This window comes from Rattus norvegicus, chromosome 7, assembly GCF_021556685.1.
Source record: "Rattus norvegicus strain SHRSP/BbbUtx chromosome 7, alternate assembly SHRSP_T2T, whole genome shotgun sequence".
Classification (NCBI taxonomy): domain Eukaryota; kingdom Metazoa; phylum Chordata; class Mammalia; order Rodentia; family Muridae; genus Rattus; species Rattus norvegicus.
The window spans coordinates 30,819,209-30,836,644 of record NC_141540.1 but is presented as its reverse complement, the minus strand read 5'-3'; the positions used below and the strand labels follow the sequence as shown (position 1 = coordinate 30,836,644).

Below are 17,436 nucleotides of genomic sequence, written 5' to 3'. Positions count from 1 at the left end.
GCTGCATATACGTCTGTACGCCACATGTGTGCAGTGCCATGGAGGTTAGAAAGGAGAATCAGATCTCCTGGAACTGAAGTCCCGACAGCTGTTAACTGCCACACGACTGCTGGGAGTCAAAGCTGGGTCCTCTTGAAAGAGCAGCCATGGTTCTTAACCACTAAGACATCTCTCCAGCCCACTTCTCTATTTTGAGTATACAGGATGGCTGCTGCCCAAACACACTTGCTAATGTGTGAGGGTGAGCATTTTGGAGACCTGATTCTTCTTCTTAGACCTCCTAAGGGCCCGGTGGTTGCTGAGCAAGCAAATGGGAACGTGGTGCTAAAGCTAATTACTGCGTGTTCCTCCCTAAAGGGGGGTGGTTCTGACAGGCTGCATCACTCAGAAACAAGCCTCTCAAAAGCCCAGAGCCTGCTGACATCCAATCTAGAAAATGGAAACATTTTACATTTTTTCCGCTTAACACTCTCGCCAGATGAATGGAACGTACACTAGGTGGCACACTGAGCTCAGCTTATCATAAAAACTGTAACAGAGGAGAACCCTCTGTCTAACCTTCTGCCTTTGTGCTGAAATGGATTGCAAGTCACCCACACATCCGGGGAGAGTTTGTGCTATGTAGTCAAAGGTGGCAAAGCAATGGATGTGAGACCCATGGTAAGAAAAAAAAAAAGACAACTCCCCTCCTTTGCTGTACGATGAAGGCATTTTTGTGAGTGCTACACTGAGAAAGTAAGGTAGAAGGTGAGAGGAAAATAAATGAGGTGAGTAATAAATATTCTGAGTCCCAAACTTGGAAACATTAAGCAGAAAGACTAAAATTACCAACATCTGGGGTTGAGGTGTAGCTCATGGGTAGAGCATGAGTGTACTTAGCACACACGGCCCTGGATTCAGTGGTCAGCACACATGGAAAAGGAGGTGACTGTAGGATGTTGTAGATAACACTGAGCTTCATTTTACCGTTTCACAGAATAATTCCGTGAGGAAGGCATGACTACCAGTCCTCAGATGACAGGTGAAGCTACTTAAAACGAGACAGACTGGGTAACTTCTCTCCTCCAGCTACACAGGGGATGCAGGGGATGGTCTGGCCCCAGCATCGTCTTTGCATACAGAGTGCAGCACAGCTCTCATCGACAACTTAGCCTTGATCATTTGTGCTCTATTAGGACTCGTGGGAGGTTAGAATGCTCTAGACTGACAGCTGCAAATCTCAGTGGCTTAAGAGAACAAGGCTTCATTATGTCTGCCTGTGGACTGGGGGCCTGAAACTCTAATCCAGGTCAGGAAATGCAAGGGGAGAATCATCTTGAATGTTGCATGGCCAATTAGTCATATAGTCCCAACCAGCGAAGATATTAGAGAGCTGTCATTCAAACGGTTGCCATGGAAGATCATCGGGATAACACGTGAGGTGCTACATTTACATGAGCCCTCCTTACTCTCAGGGTAAATGTCATTATCCTCATTTTAAAAGTGAGAAATGGGGTTTAAAAGAGTGAAACACTCTGCATAGGAATTTACCAGTTCTGTACGATCGCAAACTAATCGCTTCTAATTAAAAAGAAATCATTTTAGAAGATGCCATGGCGAGCTAGGTGGTGGCGGCGGCTTACACTCTCTGATCCCAGCCCTTGCGGGGCAGAGGCAGGCGGATCTCTGAGTTTAAGGCCAGTCTGGTCTATAGAGTGAGTTCCAGAACTCAGGGGGAAAAAAAAATAAAACAGAACCAAACAAGAGAAGGAAGAGAAGGAAGAGCAGAAGCAGCAGCTACTGCTGCTGTGGTAACTTTCTGGAAGGAGCTAAGTCAAACTTGAGTCTACTCCGTTGAAGGAATAACCCCTGGAGTACTCAGCCATTGAAGCCAGGTCTCCTTTAACTTGGGCAACGGTTGTCCTGCACGTTTGCTTATTTCCGCTAGAGAAACCCTGTAGCTGTGACTCTCCTTGAGCCCTCAGGCATTTTCACAGAATCAGCTCCTCACCCAGCATCTTGTGCTCCACCGCATTCCGTAGGGACTGGTGCTGGAAGTAGAGGAGGCCATTGGGCTTCTCCTGGATCCAGTTTTTGGTGGCGTTGCGGAAGGCTGCCCAGTGCACCGCCGTCACTTTGTGGTGGTCCCTGTAGCCCATCATGTCCAAAATCTGGAGCAGTTCGTCCTCAGCCAGCCCGCAGTGGGAGATGCAGAGCAAACACAGCACGTCCACCACCCAGCCACTCAGTCCTGTGCGGCCACGGTGGGGGTGGGGGGGGAGCGGGGAACAGAAGGCGAGACAGCCAGTCAGTGGAAGTAGGGAGTCCACCATGCCAGTTAGCATCCTCTCTCTCCTCCAACCAAGAAAGTGCTGTATTGGCCCCAGTCTTACAAAGGAGAGAGTGCAGCCCGGCTGCATAACTTACCCAAAGTCACCCAGAAGAAAGTGCCGAGAGGGGATTTGAACCCATTCTGCCTTCAGAACCCTGGTGTCACCCACCATTGGCAGTGTCCTAACTAATACCAGGGACAAACAATCAGGCTTCCTGATCAGCACACTAAGCAATCTGTGCGGTGGTGTTTGCTAGGACAGGAGCTTCTCCTGGAGAAGTGTCACGCTCACAGACACCATCTAAGGACCCTTACGCTTCTGTCCTCTCACTGGCTTTAAGATCTGCCAACTATAGAGAGCCTTCCGATCACGGACACCAGGCACCGTGGTCCGCTGCCTCTCCTGAATTGAGGGGACCCACACTACCTACAGCCTCCAATTGAAGGCAGATCTGGGGCTGGAGAGATGGCTCAGCGGTTAAGAGCACCCGACTGCTCTTTCAGAGGTCATGAGTTCAATTCCCAGCAACCACATGGTGGCTCACAACCATCTGTAAAGAGATCCGATGCCCTCTTCTGGTGTATCTGAAGACAGCTACAGTGTACTTATATATAATAAATAAATAAATCTTTAAAAAAAAAAAAAAAGAAGGCAGATCTGAAACCAAGGTGAGGAAGCTTCCCTTGAACCCGAGTGAACTCTACCAAACTTTTTCCTAGACCTGTGGCTTTGGAACTCCCTAGACCCATCAGTACTACGGGCCAATGTTGGGGAAGCTGCTGCTGCTGTGGGAAGGAGTATACTGCGCAGTCCTGGGGATGGAGTTGCATAGAACCGATCAGATAGGCTTTGTGACTCTTCTAGGGGATCTCACTTCCTCCTCTGTGGAGGTGGGGGATGATACAGTAAAATCAAAGTCCACTTTCTTAATGGAATTGCAAACTGTAGAGGGGAAAACTGTGTGGGACAATGTCGTACAATAGTAATCAATGAGTCCTGTACCTTCCTCTCCAACTGCATTCTACTCTAGGTTCCATGTCCTGAAAGCAGACATCAGAGGCCTACCGCACAGGCAGTGGCTAGAGAGAAGAAAAGCCTTCAAAAGCCTGCTTGTTGACTACCATCAACAAATTGTAGAATAAATTGTTCACCACAAATGAGAGACTCTCAAGAGGAGCCAACGTGTTGCTTGTTTGTTTTTGACCCCAGCTTGGAAGAAAAGAGCTGTGACAGAACTGAGAAAGGTCTAGGAGAGAGTCAAAGGGGAAGTCAGGAATCGAGATGCCAGGAGAGCTGGGTGTGTGGTACACACTTTCAGTCCCAGCACTTGAGAGGCAAAAAGCAGGTGGAGTTGTGTGAATTTGAGTCCAGCCTGGTCTACACAGCAAGTTCTAGCCAGAACAACGCAGATAGACCCTGTCTCAGAAGCAAAACAAAGCCAGGGAATACCGTTCTCCTTGGTGAGGGACTGCACCAGCAGGGGGCAGCAGAGACAAAACAACCGAGAAACGAGAACAACCCTCTCCAATGGAGCCATAGAAGAGGAGAAGCTTGAAGGACTGAGGTCCGTCTGGGATCAGCTACCACGCACCTGAAATCACGTTGTCTACGGTCGTCTCTTTGTGCTTCAAAGGCCAACTATAATCTTCAACCCAGCGCTTCAGGATCAGCTCCCAGAGCTCCTGCACAGAGGCAACCTCCAAGTACTCCCTCAGACACTGGAACTCGTTGCGGTAGATTCTGCACTCCTGCAGCTCGCTGGCGATGAGCGTGAGCTTCAGAGGGTTCAGGTTTGGTTTCTTCCGCAAAATGGGCTTGCTCTGCCCAAAGCGTTCTTGGTCGGGAGCTGAAAGGTGCTGCCTGAAGATGCTGAACTTTGTGTCCTCGTCCCCCAGGCTGTTGAGCTCCACGGTCTTCACGTCAGGGCGGGCACACAGCGACTTGCAGGACAGACTGGAGGAGACGCTGCTCAGAATGAATTTACAGTGAGGAGGGAGCGAGCGCGGCAGCCAGGAGAAATCTTTCGCCTATCGGAGACATTGGAAAACTTCAAAGACCTTAAATTTTCTTTTAGAGTCCATGAGCAATTGTATGCGAGTACAGAGAGGGTAACTTGAATAGGGTAGTTTAAAAAAAAATCACACAGAATGAACCACATTTGACTGACTCATCTGTTATGAATCTTAATAGTACAAACCCGGACTCTCCCTTCTGAAGAATAACCTACAGTAATAATCAGGGGAAAAAATCTAGTAAAAGGCAATTTGGACCACTTAATAAAATAAGAAGGCCTTGCATTATATACTAAGGAATTGTTACTTTTTGCAGCAAAACTGTCACGGTATACCTAATATGATATTTTCTTGATCATTTACAAATTTTTATGATGTTTCCATTTATGTATTTTGTGTGCACATATGTGTGTGCAGGCAGGTGTCATGGGATAACTTTGGGAATGGGTTCTTTCCTACGATGTGGATCCTGGGCACTGGACTTGGGTTGTCAGCCATGGCAGTAAGCACCCTTACCACTGAGCCATCCCACTGGCCCTCTTTGTCTGGGTTCTGATCCTACCTTTTAATTATCTTTGGATCTCAGATAACACCTAGATAGCCTAACCTTTCTCTGCCCTCTGTCCAAGCAAGGATGATGAGTAGTCTCTTCTTGAATGGCTGTGTGCATTCTAGACCTTTGATTCTGGGCCAAAAAGAACATGTTGATACGTTTAAAGCTCCTAACATGGAGCCAAGCCCATTGTGAATGGCACGTAAGTATTTGTCTAATAAAGCATAAAGCCATAGTTAAAATCAATGACAGACATACCTAGAAACACAACACAGTAGAAATGTATTATACATGCCCTAAATAATGGACTCTTCCTTTTTAAAAAGTAAATGTTATTTTTAAAAGATGTTACCTTCTGACCTGAAATCCCATAAATACCGACCAGCTCTTCGATCCCATCTAATACAAGGATGCACGGCTTTAGGCTGATAGCGGCCATGAACACTTCTATGAGAAGCGAAAAGACCAAGACATTCGAGTCTTCATTGAGGAAATCCATTTCAAGCTGGGGACCTACGATACAGAAGTTTCAGGTTAGGTGGGAACCTTCCCATCGTTGCTCATGTGTGCTGATGGCTGGGGAGGCAGAGAGGTTGGGGAACGAGTGCCAGCCACTCCAGCTGTGTGGCTGACACAGGCACATGCTGGGCTGGCTTCCTCAAGACACGCAGGCCAAAGTAGTGATGGTATCTGTCACCAGATGTCTCCGATACATTTTCAGGATTTCGTATAAAAATGCTATGTGTGGTATTTGTGCAGGCTTCGTATGTGTACACACATGTGTGGGAGAGGGGCGGGGTAAATGTCTGGTCGTCTCAATTCTCCTCCCCACCTAAGTCTTTGAGGCAGGGTCTCTCTGAATCTGGAACTCACAAATGCTGCTACACAAACTGACCAGTGAGCTCCCGGGATTCTCCTGTCTCCACATCCCCAGCAGTCCAAAGACTATGGAGGGTTGTTTTTGGTTTTTGTTTTTTTTTTAAGATTGATTGATTAATTGATTGATTGTATGAGTGCTCTATCTGCATGTGTGCCTGCACACCAGAAGAGGGCATCAGATCCCAGGTGGTTGTGAGCCACCACGTGGTTGCTGGAAACTGAACTCAGGACCTCTGGAAGAGCAGCTCGGGCTCTCATCACTGGGCCATCCCTCCAGCCCAGGCTATGAGAGTTTTATGCAAAATCATCACAAAGAAGAAAAGCACCAAGCAAAAGACAGTCTAGTGAGCATAGCTATTTTTCCTTAAGATGATGCTCAAGAAAATGATAACATGATGGTACTGGAAAATGATCCTAAAGATCTCCCTTTGTTTGATAAGAGCCAATCCATCTCCATTAAAGGCCTGCTGTCTGACTTAAATGTTAACATCTCAAATGTTTAAATCCCCCACTTAATGACTCACCAAAAGGCAGACATAGCTCTCTCTGTGTGTGCATGCTCTTGTGTGTGGTCATGTAGGTAGAGAGCGTCATTCAACACAAGATTTATTGGAAATCCTCTATGCCTGTTCCAGTCACCGGGTTTATCAATAACCAATAAAATAGGCATACTCTCTGAACTTACAGGGCTTTCGGGGGAAGACAAGCATTAAAACACACAGTACTGGGAGACCACACAGGGTAAGCTCACAGTACTCAGAGGGAGCTATCCACATGAAGCAACACACACACACACACACACACACACACACACACACACACACTCACGAGGGCTGGGGCTACACAGGCTGTCAGTCAGTCTTACAGTCTTACAGAGGGGTGGCCCATGAATGACAAGTATTTCACCACCAGAGAAAATGGAGGGAAGGGACCTGAGGTGATGGGTCTACTCCAGAGAAACCAAATACATGGAGCCAAGGACAAAAGTCAGGCTAGGAAGTGATTTTGGCCCAGGACACAAGGCCTGGCAGGTCCTTCTGAGGCTTTCTGCCCATTTCACATCACCAACTCAAAGGTAGGTTCTCTTGTGAGCCAATGTTGGGTGAGGACCAAGAAGGAAATCTTCCAAAAGGCTGAGAGAGGTTCCTCTTTTTTTTTTTTTTTTTTTTTTTTCCTTTTTTTTTGCCTCTAGAAGGCTACATAGCTTAGTATTGAGGACAAAGAGCTTCAGAGTCAACAGAAGCCAGGGTTTAGACTCTCTACTCTACCAGTAGTGCCAATGGTGGCCCTGGCAGTCTGGATGTCAGGGTGCCAAGGCTGGTCAAGGCCTGGAACAGGAGCTGAAGAAGCCCTTAACCGGATGCCTGGTGCTCAGGGAGCCTACAGTCTGGAGAACTCGCCTTGTAGGAGTGCCATCCAGTTCTAGGGAACCGTGGAGAGGAGAGAACTGCATCAAAAGAAAACTTGACTCTACAAAGCATGTCTCAGAAGTCAGGAGAGTCCGACAGTGGCAGTTCTCCAACATAACGCTTTGTCCTGGAAGGGATATGTCGCGTGTGGTATTTGGTGTCAAAGAGCGGAAGGGCCCCTGCTACTCGCACCTCACGGAGAAATGCTTGCAGATGCAGAGAACAGAGGTCGGCCACAGAAAAATGGGCCGCAGTTAGCTGAATCTGCACTGCGCAGCTGCACTCTCTCAGCGGCGGCTCTGCCTCCTGCACCCACTTCCACCTCATCCCGGAAGCCAGCTGCGCGCGGTGGTGGGGGCTGAAAATGTCCCGCACCATTTGGACCTAATTAGGCTGCAACAGCTACAAGGCAGACTCTTTTACTGCAGCCTTCCTTCTGCTTGGTGGTGAACCAGAGTGGGAGAGTCTTGTTTCCCTTACTAGTGCGCTGGCTGGTTTTGTTTTTCCCTCCAACTCGGAATGCTAATCCCCAAAGTAAATAACAACAGCAGCCAAAAAACAGTAGCAGCCAGTACCAGCAGGTCCCGCCGTCAACTCTTGACAGCTTTATCTTTCCAATGGCCTTAGGGAGTATGTTTTACAGGTGGGGGGAGGGGCGGCATTAAAGAGCTTGAGTAAACTGATCAAGATCACCCAGCTAGTCAAAAGAAGAGCTGGAACTGCGGGCCAAGCCCAAAGCTTCTTTTCCTGATCCTCCACCGTGGATGAGGATTGGTGCTCGCCCGTTCAGTGGCGCCCGTGATTTATTGGCTTTCCTGGCTCCATCTCACTGCTGACAGGCTAAAAGGCTACTTGTTTGAAAGACAACAGCTTGTTTTTATTAGGAGCGCTCTGAACCCCTTTAAAATAACAACTCGCTTGGGGAATAAAATCATAATTGGGTGTGTTCGGCTGAGCTTACATCACCAGCTGCCTAGCCCAAGTGAACACCTTGGGGAACGAGCCAGAATAGGACTAGGAGGATGATGGGGACAGTCACACCTGCTTCTGCTCCTTTGGCCTGCTTTACGGACGCAGGGGGTGCAACCCAAGAGAACCCCAGCCATCCGCATTCTCCCCTGCCTGTTCACAGAAAGCCACCAGGAGGACAGAAAGAGACTCAAACACCCGGCCCTGCAGCATGTGAACTGTATGAACGTATCCAAAGTCACTGTGAGGCACCTCAGTCTTATGGGGACCTAGAAGCACATGCAGGTAGATTAGAAGAGGTGGACCATCACCGGCAGTCAGTCAGTCAGTCAGTCAGTCAGTCAGTCAGTCAGATGCATGCGAATGCCCATGTGTGCAGCAGGAGCACAGCAATGCTAAAGTTTGTCAGTGCTTTCTGGATGTCCGGACCCGCACTGACTGCCTTTGTCTTTTTTACTCTACCCTAGTCAATCTCTTAAATGCCCAAAGGTACTTTACGGGTTAAATCCACATTTTATAAATAGAAAACCATAGCTGGGTACGGCAGGCTGTGATCCCAGCACTTGGGAAGTAGAGACGGGCAGTCAAGGCCGTCCTTGACTCACAGAAAGATTGAGGCTGCCCAGAACTACAAGAGAATAGGTCTCAAAACAACAAACAAACAAACAAAACAGATAGGATCAAGCCACGGAGAGTTAAAACTTACCCAAGCAAGCAAGCGTGAGCACAGATAAGAGAAAGAGAGAGAGAAGGAGAGAGAGAGACCACAATGTCAGGATTTTACAGGGAAGAGCTTCTGGAGGAAGAGCAGCCCAGCCTCCGCTAGAAAGTTCAGGGTTAGAGGCAAGGTATGCCAGGTAGAGACTGAGGGATGCTGGGAGAGCCTGCTGTGGTATATATGCACCTCAGTGCCTTCTCCTGAGGTCGGAAATCAAACACAGGTGACCAGTAAGTATTGGTGCAGGTTCTCAGGCTCCCAGGACAGCATGAAGCACAGTGCACACACCCCGTGACTGCCACCATTGCCTGCGCAACACATCTTGCATCTTAAACATCACACATCCGAAGTAGAACTCCTGACTTCCTCCAACCTGCCTGCTGCCCCACCAGTGCTGCCTGTCTCAGTCAACAACCCTCGCCTTCATTTAGATTCCTAAAGCCCAGGGATGGGAGTTACCCATCGTTCCCCCATTACCTGCAACCTACCTCCAATTCTTCTGCAAATTTCCCAACTGAACACGGCCCTTCTCCACTGCTATTGCCCTCCACCAACATGTCGATCGTCTTGCTCGGACCATTTCACTAGCCAACAGTAAGTGTCCCTCTCCATCTGCAAGCTCGCTCCCCTGTGTCCCTTCCCCACATGTCAGGTTGATTTGGAATCTAGTCATGTCACTCCTGTGCTCCAAACTCTACCCTGGCCTCTCGCTGCAGTCAGCAGACTCCACAACTGGTACTCTGTCCCCCAGAGCTCCTCCCATACATAGCAGCCCTGTCCACTCCCTGTTCTGTCCGATAGATTCCGCCATCTACCCATCCTTGTCTAACCACACTGGCCCTCTCTTCATTTCCAGCTCATCCCACTGTGTGTCCTGATCAGGAACTATAGTGTTCCTTTGGCTTTTCCCTTTGCCTAGAATGTGTTTCTGATTTCTATACGGTTAGGAGATGTCCCCCAAAAGACACCCAGAAAGATGTCCCCAAAGAGTGTAGCAGAGAAGGCTACTTCCCAACACCATCCCTTCCAAACCTGCCTGATACCTTATGTGGCCACCTTCTTACCAAGAGATGGCAGTGGGAATCCAGGCCCCAGCTTTGGAGGGCTGGGTGTGTTTTTCCCACTCTCCCCCTGCCTCTAGCCCAGCAGTTCTCAACCTGTGGGGCGTAACCCTTTTGGAATCAAATGATCCTTTTGCAGGGGTTACATATCAGATATCGTGCATAGCAGACATTTATATTAAGATTCATAACAGTAGCAAAATGACAGGTATGGGGCTGGAGAGATGGTTCAGCGGTTAAGAGCACTGGCTGCCCTTCCAGAGGTCCTGAGTTTAAATCCCAGCAACCACATGGTGGCTCACAACCATCTATAGGGAAATCTGATGCCTTCTTCAGGCAGGTGGATGTATATGCAGCGGAGTACTCAAACATTAAATAAATTAATTAAATGTTAAATAAAATATTAATTAAAATTATTTTAAAAAATTTAAAATGACAGGTATGAAGTAGCAATGAAAATAACTTGCCTCTGGGTAGAAAGAATCTATTTCCTCCAGGTTGACCATAGGGAGGAATGGTGCTTGGTAGTCATTAAGAAATTCCTAGTAGGGGTTGGGGATTTAGCTCAGTGGAGAGCGCTTGCCTAGGAAGCGCAAGGCCCTGGGTTCAGTCCCAGCTCCAAAAAAAAGAACCAAAAAAAAAAATTCCTAGTAGACTATTACCTGGGAAGAAGAAGGAGGAGGAGGAGGCTCTAGGAAGGGATAAGCAGGACATATGGGTGAGGCCATAGAAGATTTAGATGAAAACAAGAGAATGCCAGGCCCAGGACAAGAGCAACAACAACTCATTTCTAATTCAGCTGATGCTTTAAGAATTATGCTAATTATCCTTTGAGTCATTATTTTACTTTTATGGGAAAAAACACATCTTTTAAAAAAATTTTTTTAGGGCTGGAGAGGTGGCTCAGCGGTGAAGAGCACTGACTGCTCTTCCAGAGGCCCTGAGTTCAATTCCCAGCAACCACATGGTGGCTCACAACCATCTGTAACGAGATCTGGTGCCCTCTTCTGGTGTGTCTGAGGACAGCTACAGTGTACTCATATGCATAAAATAAATAAATCTAAAAAACAAAACAAAACAAAAAAATTTTTTATATTAAGATTCATGCAGGGCTGGGGATTTGGCTCAGCGGCAGAGCGCTTGCCTAGGAAGCGCAAGGCCCTGGGTTCGGTCCCCAGCTCCGGGAAAAAGAAAAGAACCAAAAAAAAAAAAAAAAAATTCATGCTTTTTATCAAAACCAGTTGTTTTCTGGTGTCAGGAACTTTCTGGCTGTAGTTGGACAAGTGACCTAAGGTGTTTGAAGCAGTCGTGTTGGTGTTTATATACAGTAGAAGCGGAGTTCAGAAGGGCTAGCAGGGGGCTCCTGTTCACTTCCTGCCCGTGAGGCTGGCTCAGGTACCGTTGGCCCTGTGCTGAAGCTCCATGATGAAGTAGTGCATCACGGACATGATGTCACAGCTCTCACACGTACTGCCCACAAAGTACGGGACCATCAGCACTCCTGGGTGTCTGCTTTTGAAATCATCCACCCAGTTGGCGATCAGAGTGGACTTTCCGCAGCCGCGCTCCCCACACAAGAGCAAAATGGACTTACAAGTCGGAAGGGAATTGATTCTGAAAAATAGAAAGGTATGAGGTAAGCTCAAATGTTTATAGGGGGGAGAGAGAGAGACAGAGACAGAGAGAGAGAGAGAGAGAGAGAGAGAGAGAGAGAGAGAGAGAGAGAGAGAGAGAGAGAGAGAGAACATTTCCTGGGTAGTATCCCTCTAAGAGGTGTGCTGCTCTGGCCTAAGTTAATAGGCTTCAGTTGGCTTTGTAGAGAAGTCATCCCTCCTTGGAGCTGTGGTTTTGTAAGACATGAGAGCAGGGAGTAGAGACTTAGTAACTTGGGAAGGCTCCTCTGGCTAGGTTGTCTGACACGAACTTCAAACATGAGCAAAGGCTCCAGGCCAAGGGAGATAACCCAGTCCTCCATCCTGCCAGCCCACCTCTGCACATTTTACCACCAGCAGCTGTCCTTGCTGACTTATGAATCGCACTGGGAGGGAAGGAAGAACAAGAGCTCCCAGACACCAAGCACACCCCTCAATCCTGAAACCCACAGAGCTGGAGTTCCCGCCAACCTGCCCCCTTTAGTGGCAACCGCTGAGCCTTTGCCAGTGTGTAGCTCTACATAAAACAGCGTCTGTGTTCTGGCAAGAGCTTGTCTTGGTGCTTTTCCACGGGTTTTTTTCGCCCTTGTGGACAGGGTTTCTCTGTTTAGTGTTTAGCTCTGGCTGTCCTGGAACTCACCCTGTGTCTTTGAACTCAGAAATCCACCTGCCTCTGCCTCCTGACTGCTGGGATTAAAGGTCACCACCACCCAGATGACGTGTCAGGAGGAGTGAGTGGTCTAAGATGCTTTAACTTTTTAGTGAAAGTTTCTGTGTACGCAGAGGCACCTCGGTCCTGTGAGAATCATGATAGAGACCTCGTGACTTCAAGTTATTTTACTTTTGAGATAGGGCTTCATGTGACTCAAGCTGGCCTCAGACTTTTTTTTTTTTCTTTTTTCTTTTTTTTTCGGAGCTGGGGACTGAACCCAAGGCCTTGCGCTTGCTAGGCAAGCGCTCTACCACTGAGCTAAATCCCCAACCCCTGGCCTCAGACTTCTAAGTAGCCAAGAATGATCTTGATTTCCTGATCCTCCTCCTTCAGCCTTCCCCGTGCTGGGTTCAAAGGCTTACACCATCACTTCACACTGGTGATCGTGATAGATTGGTACTATCAGCTATGTGTAGTGGTGCAGACGTGTAACCTTTGCTGCTTGGGATGCTGAGGCAGGAGGATGACAAGTTTAAGGTCCTCCTAGCTAACTTAGCGAGACCTTGTTTCAAGAAAAGAAAAATTCCGGTGGGCCAAGTTTAGTGGGAGAGCGCTTGTCTATCATATGTGAGGCCTTAGATGCAACCCCTAGCACCAATCATACAAAGTGTGGGGGGGGCTGTGCATATGTGTGCGTGCGTGTGTGCACATATGTGTGTTTGTATGTGTGTGTGCACATATGTGTGTTTGTATGTGTGTGCACATATGTGTGTTTGTATGCATGTATGTGCACATGTGTGTTTGTGTGTGTGTGTGTGTAATGATTTTCCACTGGCAGTAAAGTCTCCAGAATTATTTTACTCTTGACTAGCACAGCATCTGACAATAAACTGTCAAATGGATACATGACTGACTGAATGAAATGAAACACGTGAGCCTGAATTCAGATTCAGCAGTGCAAAAGGGTTGGGCTAGAAAACTCCTTGAAGTGAACACCTCCCACCCACCCAAGCTGAGCCATTAAAAAGTAGTTATTTCACAAGAATTCAATCTTCATTCATATGAATTGGGAATCAATGCTCTGTTACTTAAGTTCCTTCGCCGAGAACTTCCCAACGTGGGATTTAACTTTGAGCCCTACCCCTGCCATCAGCTTGCTGAGAAATGTCATCTAGATGACCCAGGAGGCCAGGTGACCTCATCCCACACTACTCTCCCTGCAGCTGCCTGCCACCTTTCCACTTCTCTAGCCTCAGGGCTTCTGTATTTACAATTACTTCTCTCTGGAATGTTCTTCATGCCATGTTTGCATAGCTGGCTGCCTTACTTACTTCTGTTAGTTACCCAAACATTGCCTTGTCAGCAGGGCTTTCCCTCACCCTATCAGCCGGCCCCTTTCCTAGGCTCCATAGCGCCCCATTGGCCCTTGAAGACACGGGGCGTACTTCACACATGCCGCTCAGCCCTTGTATCCAGACCAAAAGCCACAGAGGCAGAGCTTTTAGCTCTTTCGTTCACTGCAGCTCTGTGCACCAAGCAGGGCAAATCAAGAGGAGAAATACACGTATGAGAGGTGCACCTGTATAACCAGGGATCAATGCATCCCTGCATCCCCTCAAACACAAAATCCCACTGATAAGGGGTTGGTATAGGACCTGGTGTGGTGGCACATGCTTGTAACTTCAGTAGTCAGGAGGCAGAGGCAGGCAAAAGGCCAGAAGTTTAAGGCCAGCCCAGACTATGACGTAGTAGGAGGGCCACACAGAGGGACCTAATTGAGAGAGTCAGAAAGAGATAAGTAAAATAAAAAAAAGGTTGGCATTGGGCCGATGCTGTGCAGCTTGGAACAGAGAACATTCTTCTGTTGACTTGCACTCGGTATTCAGGAACATACAGTACAGAGCACTGTTCCAGGCAGTAGAGCAAACAGAGCCCTGAACGTTTTCATACAGTCAAAAAAAAAGACTATCTAATCATCGTGTTTTTATTGTCTGATTTGAATCCTTCAACTACAACAAAATTCGTTTGAATGATGAACTATTCAAATATAATAAACAAAATGAGAAACAATCTGCAAAGCAAAAACCCCTTAGTTTTAAACGTCCCAACTGGCTGGTTTCCATCATACAAGGTTGTATAAACATCACTGCTATCAAACTTCAGAGCGTGGCCGCTATCCAAAATAAAACCTCCGTCCCTTTAAAAGTCACCCTCCTCTCTGTCCCGTCCCCACTCTCATCTCTCAGCCGATGCCCCCTAACTCTGTGCTTCTGTGGATTTGCCTATCCAAGCCTAACTTCTTTAACTATAACCCATACGTGTCTCCTATAGTCTTAAAGGCAGTGGCTGAGTGTCATGCTGAGGTAGATGAGCGAATATTGCCAGAAGGCACACTGGTCACTCCGAGCGGCCTGTGATGGGGGTATTAAGCCGTAACGGCAAAGGCCACCCTGTACCATCCCAGCTGCTGTGGCTTTGTTTCAAATCACCAAATTCTTACAAAACAAATCAGATCTCCAGCAGGAGCCAGAGAAGGAGACTGAACAAAGCATTGTGAGATGCCTTCCCCTATTTAGAAATGAGACATGGAGGGGCACTGACGTCATCAGTGCCTGTGCGCAGTACACAAAGCCCTATGCTCTCCACGGTGGAAAGATGGGTGGCGGTTGGCTGTGCTGGGCAGCACGCCAGATACACCTAAAAGGAGCTCGTGCAAGGTGTAGGATAACTTGATTCCTTGTTAACCCAAATATGACATGGTCTCTATTTTAATAAGTGCTTGGTTAATATAATTTATAACGATATATGTAGAAGCTCTGAGTACAGGACATAATACTATCCAAGCGTATTCAAGTTCCTGGGTTTCCTTTGTTATAGTCGCCCCACAATGCTCAGAAATTAGTCAAGCAAATTTTGATGTAGGAGGCATCAGAGGCTTTTAACCTTGAGAGCACTAGAAGAGACTGTACGGGATACAGAAAAGCTTCAAGAAAGCAGAGTGACTGGTCGCCAACCGAAGCAAGCCTTTCGACGTCGTTTTTCCTTTGTTTCTTTCCGTAGCCTAATTTTTTACTTACATTCTTGCAACACTTTAAAATATAATTACATACTTTCACCCTCCCTCTCTTCCCATGCCCCTCCCTCAATTTGTAGCCCCTTTCTTTTATAGTCATTATCATATATAAGTACACGCATGAATATGTAAGTTTAGCGGGCTGAGTCCATGCTGTCTGTCTGTATATGATCTGAGGGCTCACCACTCGGTGCTCGATAACAAACTGGAAGGCTAACTCTCCTTTTCTCAGCCAGGGTTAGCTGATGTGGCTCTCTGTGCAGGGGCAGCTCCATAAGCTTTCCTCCTTCCACACAAGCATGTCTAGTGGTGCTGACTTGGTTAGGAAACCTGCTGCCCAGGTGTCTGGGTGTGGCTTCCCTTACAGGGCCATACAGAAGGTTACGGGGAAAGGGAAGACAGGCGTTCTGAGTTTGAAGGCTCGTATTTATTAAAGTTGGGTCGCTTTGCTTCGGCCCCGTAAAACAAATTAGGATTTGGGAACCTCTTACCTGAGAATGGAGTCTAGCCCCGCACCTGCCACAGTACTGTCAGAGTTAAGTTCAAGATCTTTTATAGCAAATCTTTCCAGCATTTCAAAGGTTCTGTTTGACTCCTTGGAAATAACAAAAACTTGCTTGCAGTTCTCCACAAACTCTTCGTGATACAGATTCTCGAAACTGTGTTTGTAGTCTGAACAGTGGAAAGAGATAAGGAAGGTATTAGATTTGTTGCTCCGTTATGTTCAGCTCTGTGTGATTCTTCTAAATGTCCAGGAAAGACCCCACCCCTCTGTGTGCACACTGCCTTCTCTCTATGGTTGTCCCAGAGTTTACAGCCTACTGTAAATAATACTGAAAGCAAACCGTAGACCAGTAGTTCTCAACCTTCCTAATGCTGCGACCCTTCAGTATAGTTCCTCATGCTGTGCTGAGCCCCCCAGCCATAAAGTTATTCTGTTGCTACTTCATAACTGTCATTGTGCTACTGTTATGAATCGTAATGTAAAGATCGGGTATGCAATCTGCAGGTTGAGACCATCCAGGGGTTGCGACCTACTACCTCAGACTGACCATCTAATCTTCCTTGTGCTATTTGTTTCTTTTTTCTTTTCTTTTTTTTCTTTTTTTTCGGAGGTGGGGACTGAACCCAGAGCCTTGCGCTCGCTAGGCAAGCGCTCTACCGCTGAGCTAAATCCCTAACCCCTTCTTGTGCTATTTGTACATGGAGTCCAACTCTTGGGACCTCAGAGAAACAGCGATAAAAACAAAATTAGACTATATATATATACACATATGTATACATATGTATACATATATATACATACATACAAAGTACATATATACTTTATATATATATATATACACATATATAGTTGTCTGTTCATGTCTATCCATGCTAGCTAGTACAAAGATAGCTCCATTTTGTGGGTGGGGGGGTGTAGTACATGTGTGTTCTCATGGCGGAGGTTGGGGAGTAGATCATATTTTTAGGGTAAAATGTTCCAATATCAATGATAATCATAGGCACAGATACAGCTCTGTCACTGGGGGAGTCCTTTAACTTCTGGTAGGCTATGGAGAGCCAGACAACAAGATGACGTATCCCTAAGGTTCACTCCAGCTCCAGTTTGCTTCAAACGAAATGTTTGATTGGGGTCAGTGTGGTCTGACCTCCCAAAACACTGTTCTGTCTTTGGAGAGATGGACTCTCCAAGTTTAGTCTGGTGGTAGGGGTGGGAGGAGAGCGATGAAGGATGGTAGTATGAAATAGAACACAGGTTGGTTTGATAGGTTCCCAGAAGACACCCCTGTACCTCCATAACTAGCTGGGCTTCCCTGTGGGTTGAGATTTGAGCCAGAATAAACTTAGAAACCTAGTCTGGCCAACACCAGCTTCCAGCTCCAAGAGTTTCAACAGAATTTAGGAGGACCTCACAGTCCAACCAGTCTCTTGGGCCTCACTCAGGTTTCTCTATGGAATAACCCAAGTATTTGTAATTGATTTATAAAGTCAGCCTTACAGAAAATGGATTGCTATAGCATTTTTACCCATGTGTCTTAATGCTTCCAAGAGTCAAGAGTCTAAAACGGAAATTGTGGCTGATTCCTAGGTTCTATACCTTAGCATGCTAGCATTCCTTCTAGGCTCTGCCCAACAGTTACCT

General features: G+C 47.1%; 1 protein-coding gene across 8 annotated transcripts in view; it reads right to left on the bottom strand.

The window, feature by feature from the left end:
• Nucleotides 1-17,436, bottom strand: part of Ttc41 (tetratricopeptide repeat domain 41) — a 64,004-nt gene that overhangs the window by 31,197 nt on the left and 15,371 nt on the right. For all 8 annotated transcript variants that reach the window (XM_087557819.1, XM_087557822.1, XM_087557817.1 and 5 more), the window contains 5 exon segments: nucleotides 15,782-15,962; nucleotides 11,313-11,527; nucleotides 5,230-5,390; nucleotides 3,904-4,339; nucleotides 1,991-2,230 (listed from right to left, as the gene is read on the bottom strand). In XM_087557819.1, the coding sequence (XP_087413945.1) occupies nucleotides 1,991-2,230; nucleotides 3,904-4,339; nucleotides 5,230-5,390; nucleotides 11,313-11,527; nucleotides 15,782-15,962 (1,233 nt within the window).